This window comes from Mytilus californianus, unplaced genomic scaffold (genome assembly GCF_021869535.1).
Source record: "Mytilus californianus isolate M0D057914Y unplaced genomic scaffold, xbMytCali1.0.p SCAF_4, whole genome shotgun sequence".
NCBI lineage: Eukaryota > Metazoa > Mollusca > Bivalvia > Mytilida > Mytilidae > Mytilus > Mytilus californianus.
The window spans coordinates 103099038-103114677 of NW_026262690.1; the positions used below are offsets into that span (position 1 = coordinate 103099038).

At 32.5% G+C, this 15640-nt stretch overlaps 1 protein-coding gene across 1 annotated transcript in view; it reads left to right on the forward strand.

Moving 5' to 3' along the window:
* Positions 1–280: 280 nt before the first annotated feature.
* LOC127738924 (uncharacterized) overlaps positions 281–15640 on the forward strand; it is a 28167-nt gene continuing 12807 nt past the window's right edge. Inside the window, exons 1-6 of the mRNA XM_052250418.1 lie at positions 281–396; positions 9487–9552; positions 11531–11715; positions 11870–11912; positions 12409–12593; positions 15345–15387. Coding sequence (XP_052106378.1) covers positions 9488–9552; positions 11531–11715; positions 11870–11912; positions 12409–12593; positions 15345–15387 — 521 coding nt within the window. The 5' untranslated portion in view covers positions 281–396; position 9487. The remainder of the gene's footprint in view (positions 397–9486; positions 9553–11530; positions 11716–11869; positions 11913–12408; positions 12594–15344; positions 15388–15640) is intronic.

A 15640-nucleotide genomic window follows, 5' to 3' on the forward strand; every position in this document is an offset into this window, starting at 1 on the left:
CACAGTACACCATTATAGCTTATATTTCATTTAAATATCAAATATGATACGAGAGCAATAATCAATTCAGTTAGAATTTCTTTTATTTTCTTTTCTTAAAATTCAATTTCTTTCTCTTTTGAAATTTTGGTTATGCACAATATATAAATGCATCTTGAGCTCTCGATTTTTCCTTTTTTGGAAAATAAAAAAAAAAATAAAATAAAAGATGTGAATGAGAACGGATTGAACTTTTTTTTTTAGCGTAATAGAGTACACCGAAATTACAATGAAATTGACAGCTTTATCGGTTGGTCTGTTTATGACCTACTTATATAATTTGTGTCACTAACACTCGTGTAAATTGCAAAGTACCAAAGTGTTTTTGCTCTATAAGGATTATACATTTACACAGAGGTAAGTTCTATTTTTCTTCCTTTTTATATATTTTATTCAGGAAAGAATGTGTTTTTAATTAGTGGCCACATATATTACACACACATACATATGTTCATATACCATGTATACCACAATTCAGCAATAATTTGATAAAATATATAAAGAATAGTAAAATAAAAAAGATACCATGTTATCTTGTATGTATATTGTGTTTAATAAAACGATTTAGGAAGACATTACTCAATTTCATAGTAGACAAAATTCCCAAGTGCAGTTTATACAGGATTTTTAAAAACTGTTTTTCTTATCGTTTATTAATCATACATCAATATGTTGTTGGCTTCATACTTTCACCTGAAAACAATTTTGTTTGGTGTTGTGTAAGTGAATAATATCATTGTTTTGAGTTATGGGACCTGATCATGGCAAACATCAGGAAATTTGAGTAGACAAAAATATGATTTAAAGTGTAATAAATGGAATATATCAAAAATAAATTTGGACTTAACTTGTGCAACTTGGATTATTCTATATTATTGTATGTGCACACAGTCTATGGAACTGAGGACAGGGGGCACTTGAGGTCATTTGTTGTGTTTAATGTTTTGGTTTATTTTTATTTTTTATGTAAATTTTAATGTCATCATTATATTGTTATTACATGTAATTGTCATGCCTTTGGCCTTCTTATGGGTGTAATTTGTGCTTTAAGGGCATACGATACAGTTACAGGAGAGGTAATGACGTTGCTAACGTAAAATGTTATTTTGGCGACGTCAAACTGTGACATATCGGGAAAAGATGTATTTTTCGACTGATTTTTATCATTCAAACTGATTTAACTTGAAAACGAGTTCATCGACCCCTCTTTTTTAAAATGACATTCGGTTTGATTACGTATGAAGATTATTTGTACCAATTTTCATGAAAAAGTCAATAATGCAATTTTTTTTAAATTTGATAAATATACAGCAAAAAATGACGTTTTTTTCTACATTCATGAACATTTGATAAATTTGAGTTATTTCTAAACAAAAGATTTCATAAATTTATAGGATACTTATATAAAACAGAAATTACAAATAATTTAACAAAAAACAGCTTGTGTTTATCTTTTAAAACAAAAAAGTTATGCATTTCTGTCGGAAGGAAAAATACGTCCACAAATCCGAATTTTGAGCCAATATCTGAAATTTCGAACTCATTTTACTCAAAAAGTAGCACATAAAGGTACATTTTTTATTACATATTTGATTTAATCAGGTGAAAAATAGCCTATTTGCAAATTTTCATCAAATTTTCATTGTGGGATCAAAACTGTAACGTCTGCCCTTAATAAAGTTTCTATTAACAAAAAACTGTCGCAGAAAGAAGTTTTCATTGTTTTCATTGGTATGAGTAGATGAATCGAGAGAAAAGGTAAACAACATTGTATACACAGACATATGAGTATAGTTCAAACGATAGTTATTAATCAATGTAGACATATACAATATAGTTAACCGTTATGACGAAGAACAGGCATCCTGGTCAAAATAAAACTATTAACCCTTCTTCATCAAAACATAATGACCCTACAAAGTTACAACAACACAACGACACTGCAACGTTACCACAAAAAAGCGACTCAACAAAAATAATTAGCATTTCAAATCCACAAAAGAAACGCAACAAAGACGAGGTTTCAGATAGTAGCGCATCCCAATCTGCATTAAGCCTGGACAACAGTAAAGAAGTTAATATTGACAAGGAGGAATCAATATCGAACACCATGTCTTACGCCTTATCGTGTATAAACAGTTTAAATGAACATACCTATGCAATCCCGAATAAAACTACCGGGTATACGCCTCAGCTTGCTACTAGTACACCATTATATCCAGCACAATACTTACAATATCCGCCACCCCAACCTCAAAACGTGACTAATCATGTACCGATGCTATTCCAAGGCCCCTTCCAAACACAGCAGTTGCCGCCGTTGCGATTGTTACCTCATCAACAAACTAATTAATGATGTGAGTAGGCTGCTAACGGAAGTACGTAGCCGACTGAACGGTATTGATCAGAAACTGGTCGTCTCGACGAAATTGATAAAAAAACTATTAAAGCTTGACACTGTTTCAATCCAGTCCGGTATGCGGTTTAAATAAAACAAAAGAATTCGAACTCTTGTGTTTAGAAGGTAGAAAAGTGAAATAAACTTTGTATACGGTTGCCAAGTTGTCACAAAAGTTACATTCCGTCAAAACATTATGAAAATTTGCATTCACGTTGATCCATTTTCATATTGTACAACTGTTAACAATGCAAATTGCTAACAATCGTTTTTAAAACGACCAGAAGTCCAGCTGTTATGTCAATTAGAGGGTCTCCTTATAAACTGCTACTTTTTTTTGCCCGACATAGAAACAATCTGGGGAAAATTACGAATATTGAGAAATGAATTATTAATCGGTTAAGACCATTCCCAAAGTGGCACACCAATATTTAACATGTGTACGTAATTTCAAAGTTGGATGTCATCTTGCGGGGTTTCCTCGTTGATTCATGCATCGAACACACCCCGTCCTATATATGTAACATCATTTAATGTAAATAATAATATGAGCCTTCGAAGTCTTTGAGGTTCAACATTGATAGTAAAAAAAAGTCCGATTAAAAACTTATTATTATAGGACTAAGGGTAGCAAAGATTTATATCGTTGTATTCCTATTGTTTGTGTTAAACCAATTGTACTTTCGGAATTTTGTTTGATACATCTAACATTGATCTTGTAATTTAGTTTGCGTCTTATTTCTTTGGTGTCATGTTTTGGTTATTTTTGTGTTCAATCATACAATATTTGACAATTCGACAGTTGCGTGGTCTTGTTATTTCTTGTGACTCTTTGCGTCTTATTTGTGGATTGCAGTTGGTTTTTTTTTTTGTAATATGTTTCGATCATACAACGTTTTAAAAGTCGAAAGTTGCCCGCCGACTATGTGATCATGTGTTTTTCTAGTGATGGGTTTGCGTCTTAAATTCGGATTGTAGTTGTTTCAGTGATTTCTTTTGTGTTATATTTTCGTTATATTTTTTCTCGATCTTATAGCATCTTACAATTGTCCGCCGACATGATGTGATCATTTTTCTTTGATCTCAAATATAATTCATAAGAATTATTATTTATATCTTTTTCTTTTTTAAATAGTTTACCCACTGTCGAAAAGTTGTTAGACATTTAGAGTCGTGCATACGAGATCTTGACTAAGTTAACAGTTTTACGTTAGACTCAATTTTTATTATTATAGTTCTTCGCGTAAGGACTCGCTTGTATTATAGTTCTTTACTTAAATAACTGTCCTAATGTAAGTTCTGTGTTAGTTCTTCACAACTCAGAAACATATTCAAGAATATTAAAGTTCTTCACATAAGGACTCACTAATATTAGTTTTTTATTATATAATTACCTTATACGGTGGCTCACTATAATTTCAGTTTTTCTCATACATGCTCAATTTTACAACTAGTACACGTGTGTCTTCATATTTCACGTACTACACATACGTACACTATAGTATATTACTCTAGTGTGTTTACATATTTGTTTGAACTTTTTGGGTCATATTTAGAGCTAACAATGTCGATACTAGATCATACTAGTGCCCCATAATTAATGTTGTTTTGCTAAAATCATCAAATTTTAAAAGTGCATTTTTGGTTCATGAAGTCATCAACTAAAATCTTTTACGTATTTTGTAAGTTGAAAAATGAATATACTGAACAGCTTTCTTGGATGTTAACATTTCCGTAGGACTGGCACATTTTGAAGAATGTACAACCTGTTTTATTTAAAATTTATTTTGATGCTGGTCTTAAAAAGATAGAAAAAATTAAACACAAAGCAGATGTTCTTTTAACTGTTCTTGAAAAGGGCTCCAATTTAAAAAAAAAAAACAAAGTTCAGATGATCAAGTTCTTGGAACAAAGAGAGAGGAGCTATATCATCTCATCTTGGAACAAAGAGAGAGGAGCTATATCATCTCATCTTGGAACAAAGAGAGAGGAGCTATATCATCTCATCAATAAAATCACAAAACATTAGAGCTTGTGAAAGAAATTAATGAATATGTGAAACAGAAGAAATACAACTGTGCATCTGAATTACCATCAGCACTACAAATGTATGAAGGAGACATTCAGATATCTTCTGTTATGGATACGTTTGACAAATTCTGCATGAAGAAAAAAAAAGACAGTTCCTATTGTGGGATAATTTTATTGATAGAGATTGTTTATACGTTTGACAAATTCTGCATGAAGAAAAAAAAGACAGTTCCTATTGTGGGATAATTTTATTGATAGAGATTGTTTCTCCTACATATCTTTATTTCAAAATGGGGGCTTTTCAGCCAGCATAACAGGTAGGGCATGTCAGCAGCTTGCACTAGATGAGGCTCATGAGTCTCTTCTAAACCATAATGTTAAGGAATCTGTTCGGAAACAATCTCCATATCTTCTTGATAAAATTACTGTCCATCTTCCTTTTCGAGCATTACTGCTAAAAATAAAAAATTAACAAGTAATAGCGGGGGTTCCAACCACATGTTCTCCATACAAACAGATCTGAACACAGGCCACTGGATTTATACATTAGACGCATCACGAAATATATACATCATATATATATATATATATATATGAATTAAAGATAAATATAAATCGAAAATGTTGAATCATAATTAATGTCTATGAAACCACAAGATCTTACTTAATTGCCCAAGTTTTCAAATCATATCAAATCATATTGCCCATGTTTTCATTGGTCTTTACTTGTTGGGAAAATGTACTGGATTCATTGTCAGCTAAATTATCAATGTTAGGTTATTGCATATTCTTAAGAGCTGTCTGTTTAAATAATGAATTTAAAAAGGGGGGATGGATATACATACTTAACATTTGGCTATATTTTCTGATGAATATGTGAGAAAAATTAGGTTTAGAATACGAAATATCTCTCTTATTCTGTAAACAATTGCAGGTATTGTAGGTATTATTAAGGTATTCCGGTGTTTTTAAAGCACCCCCCTTTTTGTAATATAAACCACAAAAACATTTAGTTAGGATAAAGAACCAATAACCCGGTAAAAAGAATAATTGGCATAGAGTTCATTTTGTGTAATAAGCACTTTTAAGCGACTTTATCAGTGTGTATTATATAATGTTAGTGTAACAAACCTAATCAAACACACACGTAAAAATAACATTATCTCCCCTGAAAATGCTTAACAACAACATATAAAAAAAACTGCTACCTTTTTTTGCCCTATATCACATATTTATGCAAACACATTAGATAGATAGGGGATACTGTGGTTGTGTACATGTTCGAATGTGTAGGTGGCACACTCAGAACGATCGTCTCTAGATTTTTTTAAAATTTTCTACCTTCGGTTTCCGGGTCATCGTAGCAACACGTTTCTTTCCTTTCCAACTATTCCCGATTATGAATTATTCTACAACATGCATTTATCCTAAAGCAACAACTATCATACAACTCACCTATACCAATGGGGATCATCTAGTTCCTACCGGAATTTTTTAAGCGTACCTGTCCTGACGACACCCATCGTTGTCGCGTCTACCATTGGAGGCAGCGAAATGACATGATTTGACCGGAGAGCGAAATAAACAAGGGAAGCAATTTTAGCGAGCCGCATCCCGGACGGCGTATGTAAGCACGAATCAGGGAAGTTATAAAAAAAAAATAGATACCAAGATGACAAACAATGTCATTAAAATATAAATACATTGAAGCCTAAATTCCAAATTGATCTAATCAGGACATCTTAATAATTCATTAAGGTACAAAAGGACGGTACAAAATGAACTGCTTCAGGTGTGTTCGATTAAATAATTTTGAGAAATTTTCAACTTCACTAAACCAAACCAATGCACATACATTATTGATGATATATACCAATTCTATGCCTTTTCCGAAGGTTTCCGAGGAATTCCATTGTTTACCAAAGTCGCCTGATATATTTTGTACTTGAATTCTGACCGTCTTCCTGACCACTAGGTGAATACAATAATACAAATTCCTTAACAGATGGAAAAATTACATTTATAAAAATAAGATATCAAAACAATTACTCCCTGAAATGGAGTTAGCTCACAGAACCATTTTGACATAAACAGACCTAATAAATTGTGAACACGGTACAATGTTTCCCCCTGTTTGTACTGTAAAGTATCTCAAATAATCTTTCACAATAACTTTTCTTGTAATCAATATTTCAATATTTAGACCATGTTGTCTAAAGGAATTTTACGAAAGATTCCATAATGTTTTATTTTGAAAGAAATCAAAGAATAGTTGATATGTACCAATTCTATGCCTTTTCCGAAGGTTTCCGTGTAATTCCAATGTTTACCGAAGACGTCTGATATATTTTTACTTGCATTCTGACCGTTTAAGGGATCACTAGGTCAATTCAATAATACGAATTTCTTACCAGCTGGAAAAAGTATATGTTAAAAATGAATATTTAAAAAAGTAACTGCACAATTTTTTTATAATTTCTCCCTTCACAGAACTCTTTTGACATAACCCTAATATTGTGAACACGGTACAATATGTCCCCGTGTTCAATGTACTATAAAGTATCTTCAGTAATCTTTCACATTCATAAACTTTTTCTGTAATCAATACTTCTATATTTAGAACACTTTGTATAAAAAGGAATTTTACATTGAAAAATTGTATGATGTTATCTATCTTGAAAGAAATCAAAGGATAACATAACAATAAGTCTACAAGGAGGTTCTTTCCTGTATGGGCATTTACTAAATGTTGGTTGTAAATATTCAGTTTTAAAAAAGTCTTTGAAATTGTACGAAAAATACGCTATTTCAATCAAAGATGATTTAGAAAGTTCTGATTAGTTGCATTGTAGGTGCTGTCGAACGAATATCACATTGTTATTTTTTAAAACTTTTCGTGCTGAAATTCGCTACTTACATTTCACCATTTTCAAATGATCTTCTATTTTGACCTGCATCCCGGATTTTGTCCTAGACCATTCATTAAAACACGTTGCATATAAACCTCCTGTATTTATTTTTACTTTTAAAATTAACAAATAATTTTGATTCTTGTTTTTTTACTACATATTTCATACAAATGATTATTGTTTCTTTCCATATATTGTTCCATAAGAAAAATAGATTGATCTTTATTCCTGTCTTAGCTTTTCGAATGCACATATCTTTTAAAAAAAAAACCCTCCCAAGAAAAACAAAATACAACAAAAAACAAGCACACGGATTTATCTGTTACTGCAGTATTCTTTAATATTGATGCATAACACATTATATATTGAAAAACATTTCTTTACAATTTTTCGATTCATTTTGAAATATTTAAGATAGCTTATCATTATTTTCTATCCAACAGAAAGACTGATATTCTGTCAGGTCGACCGAATTTAGTTTTGTATTAATATGTCCTACTCAAACAAATGGGAGCCATTTAAGCAAGGAGTGCTTATAGGAGTGTCAAGTTGCAAAACTTCTCATTTCCACTTTACACAGATTCCTTACTGGAGAAGATATTACTAAATTGTAAAACTTGTTTCTAATCCGTTTGTTTAGTTTCAGAACAATAAAATATGTTTAAACTTGATAAAGTCCTTATAATTATACATACACATAGAAAGGTTGATTTTGTAATGTAAGGTGTGTATGTACTAATATCTAAGGTCTAAGTGAATTTGAAAGTTTCCTAATACCATACCATGACCAGGAACTCATCAGAACATTAGACACGTTTTAACGACCATGTCTTCGGCATGTATAACCCTTATACTGGAACGGCGTGATGTTAATCTTGCACATCTGTGAAATTCTCATGACCTTTCTGATATACTAGACATTCATGCCATTTCATTTCTTCGCTAACTACTACAAAGAAGGTAAGTGTACAGCAAACTAAATAAAGTACTTTGTATTATTTCATTGCAATTCTTCAAATAAATAACAATGAAAAAAACAAAACAATTTTGAAACAAATAACAAACACAAGCATAAAGAGTTTCAAGATATTTTAATCGGATATTAAGAATCTGATTTTTAAGAAAACTTCGAGTCACGAATCTTAATATAGGCTGTCAGACTATGACCTTTCTGTATACTGTGCATGCTTTTATTTTCTGAGATGAAGAAGATAGATTTTGCAGAAGTCATCAATCGTCAAATTATCTATTAATGAGGAAAAACAAATCAATCCCTTACATTTATTGTCAAAATAGCTTACAAATGAATGTATCAAGAATTCATAATACGTCTATCATTGGTGACATTTCTATATGGAAGAATCTCTGTTTTCCTGAATTGCATCCAATACAGTTCCGTTTATGATATAATGAAAAATATATATTTAACTTTACTTAATGTCGTGTGTTGGTGTAATTAAGTAAGCGCGTAACATTGATAAACACACAATGTAGTAAAAATGATTCAGTTTTGAAAATGGTTAAAAACGTATACGTTTGTTCTTTTTTGGCGCTGTTAACCAATTGTCCCATGCAGGTTAGTGGGACGGTTGGGTGATCGCATGATTGGTTGATACTATGTGCCTGTCTCAAGTTTTGTACATTAATCAGGCTGTTGGTTTTCTCATTTGAGTTGTTTTACATTTTATCATTTCGTGGTCTGTTATAGCTTACTATACGAAATGGGTTTCGCTGATTGTTGATGGCCGTACGGTGATCTATAGTTTCTTTAATCAACGTCATTTGGTTTCTGCTTTGTCATTGGCAATCACACCACATAATCATCTTTTTATGCATGTTACATACTCTGGATTTGTCAGTTGTTAATGGGTCAAGTTAAATTTCAAATGTCCACGAGCCACCAAGGAAGGAAAACACATAGATACAAATGAAAACACACCCATAAACTAAATATATCATACAGTTTGACGAAATTTTTTTTACATCAAAATTGTTCTTATTCAAAATCAATTCCAAGGGGAAATTGTTTAAACAAATTATTATGAGTAGCTCAAGTCAAACGTGTTTACAAATGATATAATGATGCACTGAATTTTGCCTCAACAATAGAATGAAGATTCTGGTTTTGTTAACGGCTTGCCTTCTGGTAGCAGCTGATGCCAGACCGACAAAGGAGTAAGTGTTTACTACGATATGTACTTTATTATTTTATTCACAAGAAGGTTGCATTATTTATTGTGATTAAGTTTAAAAGACATCTCGAGGCCAGCATACGATCTTCAACAATCGTCAAGACTAAGTATCTATGCGAAGTGTAAAGTTTCAACTCGGCCCGAATCCATAAAAGCTGCATGGACTCTCAAAGATCTGTATCACCACAAAATGGCCAAAATGACCAAAAACATTAAGACATTTATAACCCAGCCAAAGCATATCTCAACAAAACTCGTCAGTGGTTGTCGTTTGTTGTCTCTCAATGTTTTAAACATTCAGTGGATTTGCTACAGATCTTTGACTATCTTGTTCAATTTATTCACAACTGTTTTAGACTGGGGGTTGATTTAGAGAATTTATTCACAACTGTTTTAGACTGGGGTTGATTTAGAGAATTTATTCACAACTGTTTTACACTAGGGTTGATTTGGAGAATTTATTCACAACTGTTTTAGACTGGGGTTGATTTGGAGAATTTATTCACAACTGTTTTAGACTGGGGTTGATTTGGAGAATTTATTCACAACTGTTTAAGACTGGGGTTGATTTTGAGAATTTATTCACAACTGTTTTAGACTGGGGGTTGATTTGGAGAATTTATTCACAACTGTTTAAGACTGGGGTTGATTTTGAGAATTTATTCACAACTGTTTTAGACTGGGGTTGATTTTGAGAATTTATTCACAACTGTTTTAGACTGGGGTTGATTTGGAGAATTTATTCACAACTGTTTTAGACTGGGGTTGATTCGGAGAATTTATTCACAACTGTTTTAGACTGGGGTTGATTTTGAGAATTTATTCACAACTGTTTTAGACTGGGGTTGATTTTGAGAATTTATTCACAACTGTTTTAGACTGGGGTTGATTCGGAGAATTTATTCACAACTGTTTTAGACTGGGGTTGATTTGGAGAATTTATTCACAACTGTTTAAGACTGGGGTTGATTTTGAGAATTTATTCACAACTGTTTTAGACTGGGGTTGATTTGGAGAGTTTATTCACAACTGTTTTAGACTGGGGTTGATTTGGAGAATTTATTCACAACTGTTTTAGACTGGGGTTGATTTAGAGAATTTATTCACAACTATTTTAGACTGGGGTTGATTTGGAGAATTTATTCACAACTGTTTTAGACTGGGGTTGATTTGGAGAATTTATTCACAACTGTTTTAGACTGGGGTTGATTTGGAGAATTTATTCACAACTGTTTTAGACTGGGGTTGATTTGGAGAATTTAACAAAATCGAAGTAATAAAAAAAAAACGGTAATTGACATGTTTCGGGACAAGCCAACTTCGGAGCAATCTCAGACGCAGAGATCTTATCCGTTCTCTTCCATACGTAACACGTAGGAAGAATTGAGAAGCACGTACGAAATGGATATGAACTCTCTGTCAAAGATTTACTGATTAGACATAGACCCGGACATTATAAAAACAGCTTACACAAACTAAGTTGTTAGTAGATGAGTTAGACTTATTCACAGCTTTTTTTTAAATAATGCAATTAAGAGCATGGCTTATTTCACTTACACGTGTCTTTTATGGAAGAGTAAGACATGATATTTAACTCTAGGTGTCATTTGACTCTTTTCTGTTTTCATTGACATACATGAATACCCTTGAAAATCAAACAATCACCTAATGAAAAAGAAATAATTGATTAAATAAATAAAGTATTTAAGATTTATTCTAAATTGTAGCGTTTAATGATAACATAGTTTATCAATAAAATTCACGTTGAATAATATACATAATTTGGCATGCACATATTAGCGCATTTGCAATTAATAGCATCCGGAAGCAAGTTGTTAACTTATATTAATCCGTTTCCTAGAATTTAAAAGTTTTTAAATTAACCTAGTGTCTAGCTCCACACCATCTCCCCTTTCTCACCACGAGTGTTCATATTTACTTCACCTGTTATTCTCATTCAGGGAGAGATTCCTGAAGGACACACTACAGGGTGTATTAGATCAGCTGAAGGTTCAACTCCATGCCTTGGGAAATACTTTTACCGATACATTTAAACAAGTTGGACAGGCTGCAGCACAGTCCGGGTCAGATTTACTCAGTCAGACTTTACAACAAGCAACACAACTTGCAGCAGCTGGTGCAACAAGTAAGTGATTAAAACAAAACAAATGCTAGTAACATGTTTGGTTTTTTTTTCTTTATGGGTATTTTTCTGTTTTCTTTGAAATCAACATATTAGGTTTAGATTAATGCATTGACGCCTTGCGATAGTCTATTTAAACAAAGTTCGATATTTTCAGATCTTCTAACAAATCTCCAACACAACACAGATCAAGATCCAAGGTAATAAATAACGTGTTTAGTACTTTCTAACGTTTCATTTAGCTAACACTGTCAAACGTTGCAAATAGCAAAGTTTTTAATCTAAAATTTGATGATTGGTCGCAAAAATTTTTGACAGCCTATCAAGTATGTTATTCTCTACTTTTATTGTTAAAATTGTTTAAAAATATTTCGTTTCTTCCTATATTCTATTGACAAAACACATTTTTATCATATTTGGTTATACATATATATTCTAAAGCAACATTCAAACGGCATTTTCTGCCAATTAACTGGATAACATGCGAGGTTATTCTGACATCATGATTGTATTAGTCAGTATTTCAAAATGAAATTCATTTTAACAACAGTGTTAAGGTACTCAAGAATGTAGCATGCTGTTATATACGAAAACATAATTGTTGAAGCTGGAACTTAAAAATATTGTTATGAACAGTCATAATATTTCTATTGTTGTAAGAAGGGTTTGTACTTAATCTGAGACTCTGTTCTTTAGCAAGAGATTTCTGAAAGATGACGTACAACACATTTTGGCACAGTTGAAACTTCAGTTGCATGCATTAGGTGGAACATTCAATGAAACTTTTAAACAAGTTGGACAAGCTGCTGCACAGCAGGGGACAGATTTATTACACCAGGCTTTACAACAAGGAACAAATCTTGCAGTGAAAGGAGCTTTTAGTATGTGTGTTTGACAACGTTTGGTTGCCATAGCTTACAATTTTAAACATAAATAAATTGTCTATTTCTATTACTAGTATTCAACCCGTACAGATAAAAGTTTTGTCTTTTTATTTTCCATTTATTTTAATGTTATAGAAATGATAAAAAAAATATATTTTTTTTGAAATTGAAACAATCTTAGTAAGAGTTTATAATCTTTCGTCTTCTTGTTCTTCATCCAAAAAGAACATCTTGCACACAAGGTCAACTTCATCGCAAGTCACATTCTTTTACTTTGAAATTCATATAACTTTAAAAATGCAATGAGTAAGCAGAGATCGATTTGAGTCGACCCTGTGTTTGCTAGATTTAGTGCATACCACATTTGTTTATAGCCTTATTAACTTGTTAACTTGAATAGTAAGAGCATGATAACAAATATTTAAAGATTTTGTCGCCAAGTAGTAGGCTCGTGTTAATACAAATGCATTGCCTGATTATATTAAGTTTAATCCAGGAAAGAACTTATACCGCTGCATTGCTAGTAAAATCTCTCTTGTAGCCAAATTTGAACACAATTTTCCTATACAGTATTATTTAGCTTGAAACTTTACCCGCTGTTTTCTCCAACCACTTGACTGTGGTTATTTATAAAATATAAAATATGGTTCAGCAACTGTTAGTTATTGTAATTTTCCCCTCTTTAATTAAAGATATGAATAATAAGAGATATGGGGTTTACGTCAAACAGAGACAGTACTATATACCAAAATAGACCCTACATAGATAAAAAAGAATACCTTCAAATAAATTTGTTCCATGGTTTACGTCCGATGAAAGGATACCAAGATGGCAATTATACAATTTTTTCAGATATATCATTTGAAATCCAAAAATGCTCGAATGCAAACAACTGAACAATGTTCTTAATAGAAATGTGTGCAAAATATGATGAGGACTTTTCAAAAAAAAAAAAAAAATAGAAGAAAAAGATGTCAACTACGGAGGCGACCGTTATTGTATTTTTTGACAAATTCGAACCTGTTTTGTTATGCATCTGCTTAAAGTGTCTGGAACCAAAACTTTAGTTAGTTCATCGATATTGTTTGTTACTTATCTGTTCGTACAGGTGAACTCTTAGTACTGATTTTTCATCTTGATTCCCCCTGACCTTTAAGCATTATCATTTTTATCGTTTCGACAGTCTTCGATTCTCTTTTATTGTTTATGTTCATTCTAAGTTTAGACAATTACTTAACTATGTTTGGATGTCAAAGAAGTTGAAATTGATACATAATTTTTGTGTTTGAACCATGATGTAAAAGTTCCGTTTTATTGTTTTGTGTTTCCCGCGGTTGCTGGTTGCTTGTATTTTTCTACTTCTAGATACATATTGGAGGGTAATACATTTTTGTCGAGCCTGCGACTTTTGTCGCAGAAAGCTCGACATAGGGATAGCGATCCGGCGGCGGCGGCGGCGGCTACGGCGGCGGCGGCGGCGGCGGCTACGGCGGCGGCGGCGGCGGCGGCGGCGTTAGCTAACTTCTTAAAAGCTTTATATTTTAGAAGATGGAAGACCTGGATGCTTCATACTTTGTATATGGATGCCTCATGTTACGAAGTTTCCGTCAGTCACATGTCCAATGTCCTTGACCTCATTTTCATGGTTCAGTGACTACTTGAAAAAAAAGTTCAGATTTTTTGTAATGTTAAATTCTCTCTTATTATAAGTAATAGGATAACTATATTTGGTATGTGCGTACCTTGCAAGGTCCTCATGCCCGTCAGACAGTTTTCACTTGACCTCGACCTCATTTCATGGATCAGTGAACAAGGTTAAGTTTTCGTGGTCAAGTCCATATCTCAGATACTATAAGCAATAGGTCTAGTATATTCGGTGTATGGAAGGACTGTAAGGTGTACATGTCCAACTGGCAGGTGTCATCTGACCTTGACCTCATTTTCATGGTTCAGTGGTTATAGTTAAGTTTTTGTGTTTTGGTCTGTTTTTCTTATACTGTATGCAATAGGTCTACTATATTTGGTGTATGGAATGATTGTAAGGTGTACATGTCTAGCTGGCAGGTGTCATCTGACCTTGACCTCATTTTCATGGTTCAGTGGTCAAAGTTAAGTTTTTGAGTTTTGGTCTTTCTTTCTAATACTGCATGCAATAGGTCAGCTATATTTGGTGTATGGAATGATTGTAAGGTGTACATGTCTAGCTGGCAGGTGTCATCTTACCTTGACCTCATTTTCATGGTTCAGTGGTCAAAGTTAAGTTTTTGAGTTTTGGTCTTTTTTTCTAATACTATATGCAATAGTTCAACTATATTTGGTGTATGGAAATATTTTATGATCTATATGTCAGTTACGCAGGTTTTATTTGACCTTGACCTCATTTTCAAGGTTCATTGCTCAGTGTTAAGTTTTTGTGTTTTGGTCTGTTTTTCTTAAACTTTAAGCAATAGGTCAACTATATTTGTTGTATGGAAGAGTTGTTAGCTGTACATGCCTGCCTAGCATGGTTCATCTGACCTTGACCTCATTTTCATGGTTCATTGGTCAATGTTTAGTTTACTTGGTTAATGTTAAGTTTATGTGACAGTTGTAATAAAGCTTTATATTTAGGACTATCAACATAATATCAATGATTAGTAAAGAAGGCGAGACATTTCAGCGTGTGCATTCTTGTTAATTCTTTAGTACCATAACATATCCTTATAGGCAGTAATATTCAGTATTTACAGAAATACATTCTTTTTTCAGATTTGTTGACTAATCTTGCACATCCTAATAGAACAACAGCAAGGTAATAGGCTTATGTTACCAGTTGGCAGTTCTTTCAATGAATTGTACACTTGCAATCATTTATTTACTTTTAAAAAACGTTTTTACGTAACGGCGTCAAAGAGGTTTACATCGAAATAAAATATCACACTAGTATGTTTCGCCTTTTTGACATTATAACTTAAAACAAAACACGAACATCTGCATTATTGAAGGACGTCTTGGGGTTTTGTTTTAGACGAGTGATACACTTTAGAACATATTTGTCGGTTTTT